Source organism: Hevea brasiliensis, chromosome 1 (assembly GCF_030052815.1).
Source record: "Hevea brasiliensis isolate MT/VB/25A 57/8 chromosome 1, ASM3005281v1, whole genome shotgun sequence".
NCBI classification, from domain to species: domain Eukaryota; kingdom Viridiplantae; phylum Streptophyta; class Magnoliopsida; order Malpighiales; family Euphorbiaceae; genus Hevea; species Hevea brasiliensis.
Window position 1 is genome coordinate 121,749,515 of NC_079493.1, and position 13,886 is coordinate 121,763,400.

At 37.1% G+C, this 13,886-nt stretch overlaps 1 protein-coding gene across 1 annotated transcript; it reads left to right on the forward strand.

Annotated features, from left to right (window-relative positions):
- The first annotated feature begins 1,301 nt into the window (after positions 1–1,301).
- Positions 1,302–2,652, forward strand: LOC110639924 (uncharacterized). Its single transcript, XM_021791049.2, has 3 exons — positions 1,302–1,633; positions 1,726–1,866; positions 2,191–2,652. Exons 1-3 carry the CDS (start codon positions 1,475–1,477, stop codon positions 2,335–2,337), a joined length of 447 nt encoding a protein of 148 aa, XP_021646741.2. The 5' UTR covers positions 1,302–1,474; the 3' UTR covers positions 2,338–2,652.
- The last annotated feature ends 11,234 nt before the right edge of the window (positions 2,653–13,886 follow it).

Here is a 13,886-nt window from a genome sequence, read left to right on the forward strand (position 1 = left end):
TTTGAAAATATTTTCATGAAAAATATATTTTTTAAAAAAGTATTTTTTTTATTATTTTATTATATATATATATTTTTTTATATTTTAATAAGGTTATTAAAATTTAAAAAATTATTTAATTTTTTAATAAAAAAATATTTTTTATTATTTTTTTTTAAGTATTTTAAATACAAAATAAATGGAGTTTAAATTCTAAGTTTTTACAAAGAGCTCTCCATCGCCAATTTGAATGGATTTTGGATTTAAGAAGCGCTATACGTGTTTAAAGTTCGAAGTTTTAAATCAGTTTTGGGAACCCAAAAAGAGGAACTAGAAAAGTAGAAAGCGAGTTTGTTAATAAGAGCCAAATAAATAAATAATAAAATATTATTAAAAAAATAAAATTTATAATAAATAATTTTAAAAATTAAGAAAAATTAAATTATTCTATAAAATACATATCTCTATATAAATAAATCAAAATATTTATCAATTAATTTATTATATGTAAAATTACATTATTTTTATTTTGATAAAATTTATTGTTAAAAAAAACTGAGTACAATTTTTAAAATAAATAAAATTTTAAATGTATAATATGATTTTTTTAATTAATTATGAATTTTATGAAAAAAATGATGATTAACACGTGTTTTTATGTTAGAGGTCTGCAATCTGGTACCTGGACCTGCCTTGAGAAGAAATTAGAATTTTAATTGATAAGCTCAAGAAGGAGACACAATGATGGCACAGAAATTGAAAAGAAATCACAGCTTTGATGAAAATAGAAGCAAGAAAATAAAATAAGGAAAATGACAGATTAAAAAGAAATCGGTATTTTAATTCAAATAGGATCAAGAAGATAATACAGTGAAGGACACTGCGTAAATATTAAAGTAGGGATATTTTAATCAAAAAATAAAAAAATATATAGAATAATTCTAAACAGCTCCTATTTTAGAGCTGATAGAATGCAGCTGATAGGTATCCTATCACGCCTTTTCATCAGCCCAATCTTGAGCAGCTTCAGTCTTGTCTGTTGCTAACCAAGATGCTTGTTTTCCCATTAAATTATTTACAAATACATAATTTAATATCACTAAATTAATTGTTAAATAAAAAATTCCCATAAAAATTCACTGAAAAACACTTTATAGTAAAAAAAAAAAAAACAATTGGTACAAGTAAAAAAAAAAAAAGTATGCTTATCTACAACCTAATTTTTTTATAAATATTATTTAAAAAATTTAAAAATATTATTTATAATTTTTAATTAATAATTTTTTTAATTGACTCTCAATAATTCTAATATAAAAAAGGCAAAATCATACATACAAACACGCCCGTGAGTCTGTAATAAATGAATAAATAATTTATTTTAAAAAAAATGAATAAATTAATATTGTTCAGGCGGACGGTCGGCGACGGCGATGGATGGATAACCTGATGTTCACTATTATAATCAAGACTCAATGGAGTTCCACAACAAAGAAAAATGGAAGAGCACAGAATACGGATATCCAGTGAATGGCTTCAAGGTCTATCCAGGGGTTCAAGTCACGAACTGGAGTTGTTCTCTCTCCATGGCCTGAAAATTGTGCAGGCGCATCGGGGTTTTATACGCTGTAATTTCGTGGTCTCCAATCGCATATCTGTTAGTTTTATTTTTCTTTAACTTAATTAATCTTCTTATTGTTTGTTCCGTTTGTGGAGGTTGTGATGTTTGATTTTTTACATGATTTATAGGATGGAGATGGGAATTGGCATGTGGGCGCTATGGCTACTTTGATTGATGATGTTGGTGCAGCTGCTATATTGTCTTTGACTGGCCACATTAAAGGATCACTTGATTTCAACATTTCTTTTTATTTCCCAGCTAAGATTCAAGTACACTTTCTTATCTTCAACTCTTTTTCTAGGTTTTGGGTTTTTCTTCCCCAATTAATTTGGGATTATTTAGTTGTTGTTTGGGTTTTTCTTGGATTTGTTAATTTGTTGAGGAAATTTAATATATAGAACTCATAATTGTTTTGAAATTAGACCTTTTTAATGTATAGAACTCATAATCAAGCTTGTTTTCATCTGCTACAAAAGTAGCCTTGTACTGTGAAGCCAAATGATAGATTAGAGCGAGCAAAAATTATGTAATTCCTATCATTTCTTCCTTTTTTAGCATTTTTTTTTTCTTCTCATGTTAAGAAAATATGGCAGGAAGAAGTAGAGATAGAGGCAAAGGTTGTAGGAGAGAAGGGAAGGCTAGTGTCAGTGGTGGTAGAAGTAAGGAAGAAGGATAATGGAGAATTAATTGCTTTAGCTAAGCAATGGATGTCCGTCCCCAGTATTGCCAGTAAGATTTGAGCTAAGACCAGTTATACTTGATATTCTTTCATGTTCTTTTAAATTAACAGATTATAGAGAAGAAAACCAAATTCAGGCATCATGATTTTGTAATGCTCTGCACTTCACAAAATCAGCACACAAGAGGGATCATGGTTTTGTAATATAGTGAAGAGAAAATCCCACTTCCAATTTGTGGTTTGCTTCAAATATTTGCTCTTTATGCTGTAATCTTTTCGCTCTACCATGGTCGTCTGTCAAAGGTTTTTTTTTTTTTTTTTTTGCACTTGTAAATTTTTAAAGAGTTATCAGAACAGACATTTGACTTCTGAATTACTAGTCCTATGGTTTTGGTAACATCATTAGGTGAACAAAAGTCCATGCTTTTCAATTCCAGGGTTTCCATCCTTTTGCTCTTGGTGAACACAGTATGCCATGAGCTACCAAGAAACTATGATGAGATTAAGTTCATGGATCATGCACTTAATTAGATGGATATTAGCTAGGTTAAAAGGGTGAGCAGATTTCGTCTGCAAATGTGCAAATGGCTGACAAGGAAAGCGTTTAACTGTGAAAGAATAGACAACCGATTAGTAATTGCAGGATAAAAAAAATTAGCTAGCAAATCATAGATGGCGTGTGGATGATGAGGTGCAGGGCACAGCAGCCACGTAACTAGGCTGTGAGTAGCCAAAAATGCAAAAAAGTGTGGAGTATTCGCTAGCTATCTCACCAAGAACACGAACGTCGCACTAATTTTTTTTTTTTCTCTAAAAATAATGATGCATTTTATTAAACGACAAAGGTCAGAGGCCTACATACATAAGAATGTCCACGACCAAAGCAAAATAAACTCAACTATAAGAAATTCAACTTTACCCAAAAAATTAGTCCAAATCTATTAAAAGGAAAAGCTTACCCCACTCAGATCGAAACCTGAAACCCCTGACTAGAAGAAGCCTCAACTCGCCTCCGAGAAACATTCTAGAGGAATCCTGAGCGAGAAACAGAGTAACTATCAGGCTAATACTAGAGGGAGAAAACGTCAATTGAAGTATTACCAGAGGACCATTTACGGCTGAGAAAGCCTAAGAGGAGGTCCCCCAAAACTAGAACCCCAGAGGTTCGAGAAAGAGTTGGAATCCAACCAAAACAAAGCACAACCATAGAAACTACCACCGTCAAACTGCTGGAGCCAAAGGAAACAAAAGATCCCTTTCTTGGAAGACCAGGAAAGGAACTTGACAGCAAAAGACTCTCAAGCTCTTGTGGTAACTTTGTATCTGCTTTCGCTAATACAAAAAGAGAAAAGAGCAGAGCCCTTAGATCTAGGTCAGCGAACACATAAGATGTCGGTAGAGATCCTAAGTTGCCATCTTCTCCCAACACCTTACAAATAAACTCACACCCATGAAACAGATCCACCAATCCTACATACAAAGCCTCAAAATCAAAGAACCAAAGAAAACAAGTAACACTAGAGCTTCAACAAAGCCCTCTTCCATTTTGCGCTAAATTAAAGTCAGAGTGTCAAATACTTTGACTATTTTATATTTAGTTAATGAAAAATTAACATGTATTATAAATACAATTATTTATATTAATTCAATGTAATAATTTTAATGTAAATAATTGTAGCAAGGTATTTTGCGGTCGCCTGAACGAACAGTCACCGAAGTGGAAAAGAGTGAGGAGTCGACACTTTAATTTTGAGGGAAATTAAAGAAAACCATTCGTGAAAATAAATTAAAATGAAACCACTTCGAAAACAGAGATTTTAGGTTCGGGGTCCGTATACAGGCGGGGAAGGTGTTAGGCACCCCGCCTCGTCCCTCTATGAGGGCAAGCAGATCTAATGTTATATTCTTTGTAAATTTAAATCGATAGTTAGGAGGGTTAGAATGAAGATGTTAATCCCTTTGATAAGAGGGAATGTTTAATTTTTCACTGTTTAGGATTACCCAAATACATAAGTACAGGAGACGACCCTTAGTGAGTTGATATCGCGTAATTATTTTTGTTTAGAGGTTTGCTTCGCGCATTGTGTTATCTATGTTTGGATTTGAGAGAATCCGGGTAAAAGCTTCTCCCGATCTCTAGGGATAGTCTGTTTAATGTTTGGATGGGGAATTTCGGATAAGAACTCTCCTCCGGTCTCCCCGTATTTATTAAAATCTGAATGAGAATCGGATAAGAATTCTCCTCTGATCTCTTTGAGTATTTGGAATTATTGAAGACCGGATAAGAACTCTCCTCCGATCTCTTTTAATATTTATAATTTTGGTTGAGAATCGGATAAAAACTCTCCTCCGATCTCTTTTAATATTTATAACTTTGGTTGAGAATTGGATAAGAACTCTTCTCCGATCTCTTTTAATATGCAGTTTTAGAATTTTGAGAAAAAGATATCGGATAAGAACTCTCCTTCAATCTCCTATATTGTTCTTTTGTTTGGATGAGGATCGGGTAAGAACCCTCCCCCGACCTCTTGGGATTTAATTGCGATCGTATATCACAAGGTCCTTAGACTAAGGGTTCTGGCATCCGAAGACGCTAAGAACCTGAATAAGGCTTCTTTTAACTCATTGGTACCTTTTAACTAGCTAGGGGGTACCAGACTTAATTTCTACCGATCTCTTATGTGATTGCCTTACCAGTACCTTTCGGCATGCAATACTCGATCTCTTTCGTTTGCTAGTCTGAGATTCGATTTTACTCTGACCCCCTACCATACACAGTCATCTTCTGAGCTGGCCTAGTGGTCCGACTTCATAATTTTCTCTGATTTATTATCCAAACTTTATTATTTTAAAGAAACTCTTGTGTTAAGATACAGCTACCAACATTTTATCAAACTACTTATATATTACTCGTGACCAAAACTCCTATATTTGAAGTTAATGAAAGGCTAAAAATAAGTACCGTGAACTGATGAACAAAAAGGTAAACTCAAGAGAATAACTATCCTCATGGAACTCTTTAACATGACGTAAACTTGATGACAAAGGAAAATAAAAAAGCTTGATAAAACAATGGTTTAGACGCTCACCTGTGGGGAGTTGAATCTATTGAGCTAACTACGAAATCACAAATATGGTAGAGCTGCGCACCAATAGTCTGGGGACTAATGCTCGCCTTGAAATAAAGAATATCAAGTTAAAATGCGGTTGAACCGAAGTGACAGTGACCGGATTGGAGTGAGATGGATCTTAAAAAGGTTGATATAAAGATGATGAAGAAAAAACTGAAACTGAGGGATGGTATCACGGAGTAATGAACAAACTGAAAATAGAGAGTTTCAGTATTCAATCCCCTTCAAAGAAAATACTTTAAAAAACTGGTTTCTGAAGTTTTTCTATTTTTTGAAAGTGTCAAAAAAAAATAGCAGAGTAACAAACTGAATTAAGTTTCAAAGCTCTTCCGCTATATTCACCACCTTTTTTTCTTCTTCTTCTTCTACAGTTTCCATGCAGGTATTTATAGGGAACGTGTGCTTCCAATGAAGGGTCAGGATTCTCTTTGAGGGAGATGGAAGGTTTGGATTTTAAAGGACATGATCTGACGCTTGAGAATTGAAGAGAATCAAAATAAATGGCTGAGATCCTATCCGGAATATTTGTCCTTTCTCTTTTCTAATCTGACGGTTCATAATCCTCTTATCAAGGGAGATCTAAGGGCCAGGAATAAAAGGCGCCGGTCTTGTTGTCTTCTCTTTGATCCAAGGGCTCTAGGCTTGTCCTTACAAGTAAGATCAACGGTGAAGATCGGAATGTACAGAATTGTCATGACATACTCTGGCACCTGTCAGTAATGTGGGCGATTTTGCAGATGAGGCGTGCGGTGGAGATTTGATCTCGTCTGCAACGCTTTAACACCTCAGCTCTGATTATGACGACAGTTATTGGAAGTTGTCTTATTCTCTCTTTGCTTTCCGATCTCCTATTCCTTCCGACCTTTCCGATATGATCTTTTTCCGATCTCTCATGCCGGGTCCCTCTCCCGATCTCTCTCATTCCAGAGTCTTCTCCTTTATCCGGGTCTTGTTCAGTCAAGGCATTTATTCCTTCAGTTTTCGAGGCGCCCACTTCATTTTTTGCTAGCAATAAATGCTCAGACCTTCTCTATATATACCTTCGACGGGAAATCCTTTCGCATTTCATTTTCTCCTCTTTCTTTCTCACTTTTCCTGTTCTAGTCGCTCCGGCAACAATCCCGGCCATGATAGCTGCTTTTGATCTTTTTTCGGCCGTTCACCTTGTTTATCAACTGAAAATTTACGACCCCGGTGATCAGCAAATCACTATGGCCACCTCTGATGACAGTGGGAGAACCGGACTAATTTACCGATCCAGATTGAGAATATCGATCGTGTCGATCTCGAGTCGGTCGACCGATATAATCGGCAAACCAATTTCGGGCGCGAAGACTGCTAATTTCCCTCCTATCATTGGTGACCGCCCTTTGAAGTTCATTTGGCTTCTCACCACATTGGGTGTCTCGACAGCGGCTCGGTTCCGAGCGATAACATTGATGATGACCTCTCTCATCCTCATGAGAGTCATAGTCCCCCCATCTGAGTTGTACATCTATCCGATGTCGATGGCTGGTCTCCTGATCAAACACATCTTTTGATTCAGCCACGAGACTTGTCACACCTTACCCCTCTGTAAGGCATAACATGATCCCGTAGAATACCTAATGAACTACTGAACTTCACCTACCGATAACTCATTAAGTACCCCACAAGGGATTTTAAACAATTTTCTTACTTTTGACAAGTGGTGAGCATTTTCTAATAGGTATTTAAAACATATGATTAAAAGTAAATCTAATTAATATTTTTGGTCCATTTTAGTTTTCCGCAAATTTTATAAAAATTTTGACAGAGTTCTGTCTGCATTTTGAGAAACCAGTTCTTTAAATACCTGTAAAAAGCACTTCTAAAAGTTTTTCTCAACCACTACTTCGATTTCACAATCAAACTCAATCAATTTCACAATCATTTCAATAAATTTCTCAAGTTCAAAATTCAATAATCCTCAGCATACTAGCAATACATTTCATTTAAATTAAATAAAATAGTTGTACTCATATTTCATTAGGGACAACACAATTTATGTACATTCTTACAAAATTTACATCAAAAGAAATACAAACTGAACTTTATTACAAACTTCATACAAATTTTTGTACAAGCTGGTCAAGACCCATTTGCACGTCCATACATTTATATGCAATACATACATGAAAAGAAATATTTACAATTAGGGTATAAATTATACCCGAAGACTTTAAGCTGATAGCTCCTCACACCTCAGCAGCTCAGTCTGCTGCTCCTCTAGTCTCTGTATCTGCGACAGCAATAGAAGCCATCGCTGAGTACTAGGACTCAGTGGTGCACAACATACTAAAATAATCTTTATGCAGAATATAATCACATTTATTCAAAAATTTGACTAACATAAGCATTAAACACAAAACATGAATTATGAAATTTTAATGCAAACCAAGTTCATTTCGAAGTATCAAAATACATTTCATAAAACCCACAGTTAGATCATGCCATTCGAAACAAATAGAATCTCAATAGCCAGAGGCTAAAGAGAAATCACATCACAAGGCTAGCTAGCTCAAATATATGGATATCCATTCACATCCTCTTCTACTGGCACACCTCAACACTTCTCCAGAGAAGGAATCAAAATTCGAAACTAATTACCTCCACTAGTCGTGCTAGTGAGGTGTTCAAATATATGGTCATGACACTGTGGTTTCAAAACTTATCTTAACAATTTGCTAAACATTGTCATTTCAATATACATAATAACTTTCAACAATTTAAATCAAAACATCATAAGAATGCCATAATTCAATATTTCACATTATTCAAAACAGTATGCAAAAGATGATTATAAAAAGTATACGTTGTGCACAAACCTCAAGCGAGTCGCCTCTTGGCCTTGACTCGGTTCCTCGGGTTTTTTCCCGGTATTCTTTTCAACTGAAACACACAATTTTACAATGTTTCAGTACTAGAACTTAACATAAATCCCAAAATAAATTTAGCTTCACATTTACCTAGTTCTAACGTGTTAAATTCGACGTTCTCGAAATTTTTGTGTTTTGGGTTACTATTCACTATACTATTCAAGTCAAATAATTGACTTTCTAAGGATTGATAGGTATGGGAACTCCAACTTCACCCACATACCACATTTTGGTCACTAAACTTGTTGGTTTTGGTTGTTTACTCAAATCCTAAGTCTTTTAGGCAAATTTGGTAAATTTCAGTTTTGGAGTCCTAAGTTGCACTGTTCCAGTGGTCACTTTATTGTTGGAATTTGGCAAAACTTTCTTCATAGAAAATGTTCCCCATTGTCTTAAGTTTATTCTCCTTTTTGAATCACCCCAATTGGAGTTTTGTAGCTCAAGTTATAGCCAAAATACAGTTACTGTTTACGTGCACTGTTCATGCTGCAATTTTGGTTCTGGCAGATTTTTGATCTAATTTCGTTCAATAATTTGATCAAGTTAAGTCCATAATTTGATCTAATTTCCTTCATACGAAATGTTCTACTATGTCTTAGGTTTCTATCGGTTCAAGATTCACCTAAATCGGAGTTTTCTAGAGAGAGTTATAGCCATTGAAACTTTACTGTTTAAATGGCAATTCTGCAGTTTTGCAGGTTCAGTAACTCAACTTTGCTCAATACTTTGATTAGGTTAATGGCATAATTTGGGTTGGTATTCTTCATGAAAGTTTTAGATCTATATCTTATCTAATTACTGGTAAAATTTCAGGTCATTTTGATCTTCCTAGCTTGAGTTATGACCAAATGAATAAATACTGTTCATTTGGTCAGTTTATGCAATGACAGCCTGCACTTAACCAACTTTGGTCAATTGGTTCACTAGGTTTTGGTCAGTTTTTGGGCATGGTTCCTTAATGAAAATTGTGTCATTTTATGTCTATTTTCATCCCCAATTAGTGGCATATCAATTGGACTTGTAAAATTTCCGCTTTGGTCCTTCAAAGTTGGCTTGGTCGTGCTGCCAGCAGCATGACCATTTACCCTACGAATTTGACTTTCATTCTAACAATTCCCACACATCTCCTTTGGTCATTATTGACCATTTTTCTCTTCATAATAGGTCAAAGTCATCATTTATGCATTTTTTCAAAATTTGCCTCAAACCCTAGGCCTCCAAACCCTAATCTCACTACTTAATTACCATTAGCAATTTCAAAGTTCCAATCTATAATCATTCAACTAATTAAGACTTTTAAACTCATTCTAATGCATCAAATCACCCATTTCAAACATAAACCCTAGCTGGTTGAACTCATATATAGTCCCTCAATAATTGTTTTCTTTCCATTTAAAGTTAATTTCTAACTTATATCAATTACTTAAATAAAAATTCAATAGACAATTTGAAGAATTTGTCACTAACCTCTTGTGAAGTTTCCCCAAGCTTCAATTTCCCTTTTATTTTCTTTCAAATTTCCTTCTCAATAGGCTTGCCAAGATCTAAGAACAAGTTTTATTTAGGAAAATTATGGGATTTATGGGGTTGATTCAAGCTTTAAAAGCTTGAAATTAAGTAGCCATGGAGGATTTAGTGAGAAAAGGGGGAGGGATGAGGAGCTACGGGAAAGAGAGAAAAAAAAAAAAAAAAAAAAAAAAAAATAAGAAGAGATAAAATTTGGCTTTTCAATTTTTATTTTTATGCCCATAATTGACTTGGTCAAAAAAGGTTGGAAAATTAAAATTAATTTTTGACATCTTATATGATGTCATCATCATGATTTAATAAATATCATTTTTATTCTTTTTCTTTTTCTTTAATTCTTCAATAGTTCTTTAATTTAATTCTTAATCCCGAAATTTTCTTTTCTCAAATTTTATTTGACAGTTAGGTCAGGAGTCAGCTCTCGGGGTCAATTGACCAAATTGCCCCTCGCCGGTTCATCCCGATTTACAAATAATTCCATATTTCTTTCGGCTCCCTGACCTAATTATTTGGTAGCTTGATTCTTTTCGTGATTTTCTCTTTTCCACTATATTCATAAGGGTCCTAAGGACCGCAGCGTCACTTTTTACGGTTCGAAATTTGAGTTTAAAATGACTTCGCAGTCATTTCTGAAAAGGTCACCCATCGCTGTGACTCTCGGCTCGTTTAACTTCTTATGTTCTGTTTTTCTTATTTATACTTAACTACTTGAACATTACTAATTATTTGTGTTTATGGTTTATCTAATTGTCTTAAGTATGGTTTTAATCCCCTTAATTGTCCCGACCGACACGGGTCACCGGAGCAGTAAAATATACCAGGCTATACAAATAGGGGTGTTACAAGACTAGGCTTTGACATAGGTCTTTATTTGATGGGATGTACCGCCGATCTCTAAAGATCGCCCCTATGATGTAATCTGACCTTTAATGTAATCCGATCTCTTGAGATTGCCCAAATGATGTAATCTGACCTTTTGGAAATGTAATCTGATCTCTTGAGATCGCCCAAATGATGTAATCTGACCTTTTAAAAATGAAATTTTATTTTGACAATTATCATTTTATTATTATTGCTTTGGTTATTTTTCGATCTCTGATGTGTTTATCCGATCCGACTCCTAATTGAATAGTCCTTAGCCGATCTGTAATTCTTAAACATCTACCTTAATCTGCCAATCTTTAACTAGCCGATCTCTCCTTATTTAATTATGGAGTTTCCGGAATATTCGTGAGACGTGTCAGAAAAGGCTAGCGAATCCCGCTAACCGATGCGCCGCTTGGGACACTGTGAGCATTAAATGCTCGAACGGGTATAAATAGGGGATGGGTCAGCCAGTTGCTCCCTTATGTCATTTTCAGCCTCTCACGAGCGATTCCAAAATTCTCTCGTTTTCTTCAAGTTCTTCCGACACCGATTACACTCCGGTAAGGGTTTTGATCTTTCTTTTAGTTTAAATTTTCTCTTTTCTTTAAAATGAGCGGCACCGAGGGTCAGAGAGCTGCGAGCCCCCCTTCCGTTCATGTCTCATGATCGTCAGATGAAGTTGAAGTGGTCGGACCAAGCGAACGATCCGAACCTCCTATAACCTCCGTTCGAGCCCGGGGTCAAGTGGCACCCTTGAGGCAAACGCATTCTTCAGGGAGAGAAAACCTTCCCGTGGACGAGCTGCCGTCAATCCTCCAAGAAATCGATCTGCAGTCGTTCAGCCAAGAATATAACCTTCGGACCGATTCATATGAACTTATCAAGTGTCATGGCGATCTCCGAGCCGATCACTTCTTCGAAGAAGGTGATATGATCATGGTATATGAAGAGCAACTGAAAGCCGGGCTACGGTTCCCTCTTGATGACTTCTTCAAGGAAGTTCTGAAATTCCATGAAGTATGCATAGCCCAAGTACACCCGAACTCATGGCGGATCCTGGTAGCCTTCAGAGGCCTCTGCCGAGCTAAGGGACTCAGTCCTACAGCGAAGGTGTTCGCCGAGCTACATAGGCTAACTCGTCGAAAGGATGACGAGTACTGGTTCTTTCAGGCAAAGCCGCATTGCGGATTCTTTACCGATCTGCCCTCCCCACTGAAGAATTGGAAGAATCGCTTCTTTATCCTGAGGAGTAAAATTCCGAACGGTTTTGAGGGTTTCCCACGTAGCTGGCTGCATCTGGGCCCCTCACTTCTGAAGCGCATCACCCTGAATAGGGAGGAGGGCATAATGGTAATGGAGCTAAAAGATCAGGCGGCCACTCAGAAGTTCTCCTATTTAGATGCGGTGACGGCCGAACTGCATCATTGGACAATGCAGCTGATTACCAGCAAAGAACGCGTGCTCCAGCTCTCTGACCTCGGCCTCGGTACTTTCTATATCTCTGATCTTTGGGCCTTAGCGAACTCACTGACTCTTTCTTTGTGCAGGCATGGCTAGAGGCGAGGCTTCAAAAGAGAGCCGAAAGCGGAAGAGAGAGGTCTCCAGGAAAGTGCGGGAGATGAAGCGCACTGAGGCCTCTCAGACGCCAAGGCACGATCCAAGGGAGATGCAGGGAGGCTCGTCCCAACCCTCGGGACCGCCGATCCCTGAGGTAGAAGTGGTCCAATCTCCTCCTCGACAAGAGGAACCACCGCCTCCAACGATTGCTTCGAGTGCGGAAGGGGGTCATTCCCAACCTCCTGTGAGGACCCTTTCCCGTGGCACTCAAGCCCTAATCCATTCCCTGGAGAAGAACCGCACTGTTCGAGAAAATTCCGGCTTGGCTAAGGTTTTGGGGGCCTCGATCTGCCTTCAGGAGGATCGGGATAGGCTGACCCCGAACAGTCTCGATGATATCCTGACCCGGACTATGAGCCTGAGCGTGGAGAGTTTGGTGAACCAATACATTGTCCGGGAGAAGGCTCACCGTTTGAGGCAGGAGATCGAGAAGGTGGGTCAGGAAGCAACTTCCGCCCGATCCCAACTTTCATCAGCCCGAAACTACATAGCTGAAATTGAGGGGCGGATGAAGTTCTATGAGGATAAACTGGCCGAGCAGGCTCATGCCCTTGAAGAAGCTCGGGCACTTCGAGCTGCTGATATCGCTCGCCTCACTGAAAAACTTAGAGTAAAAGAAGAAGAGGCAGTGACGAGGGAGGCCAGCGCTTATGTGAACACCCACGGGGATCTTTTGGCCGAGCTCAAGAAGGGTTATCCCGAGGAGGACTTTTCCTGGATGGTGGATCTGGCTCCCCAAGACGAAGAGGATAGCGAGGAGGAGGCTGAGGGTGATAGAGGGGGTGAAAAAAATGTAGAACAGGCTGGGGGTGATCCTCCGGCCGAATGACTTGTATATTTTTACTCTGAAATGAAATGAAGTTCTTTCTTTGTTCAATGACTGGATGAGATCGGAAAGTATCTAAGTTGCATAAGCGCCTGATTGTCTGAACATATTAGAATAACTTGAAAGCAATTATTAATCTATGTATGAGAGATCGGTAAAACATTGTAAACATGAGATCGGCCTAAACCGAGAACAAACATTGAACGGAACTTAAGATTATTAAAATTGGAAACCTGATTTGAACACTTAAGATCGGAAGCACCATTAATCCGGATTAAAACCTTAACTTTATTAAGCAACTATCTATAATATTTATGAATGGGAGATCAGAAATAAAGACTGGGTGGCACGAAGACCTAATGTTGGTTCGATTCCTTTGACAAGAGGTCGGAAATGTGATTGACTGACCAGGATACTTGATAATTGGTTTGAGAGATCGGTAAGGATTTAAACTATATGGAAGCTTAGTATTGGTTCGATTTCTTTGAAGAGAGATCGGCAATGTGATTGACTGGCAAAGAGAGATCGGAAATGAATGGAGACTTGGTGCTGGGGCTTGATTTCAAAATCTATTGATTTTTGGGGGTCGGCCAAAATATGGTGTCGACAATAATTATGAATTTCCGATGAGTTCATACGAGCAAGTGGAATTCCAAAAATTGGTGGAAAGTGGATTGAAATAAGATTTATTTGCTATTATCACTACAATAAATATTAAATTTAAGAGAAAAAAATTTTAAATTTA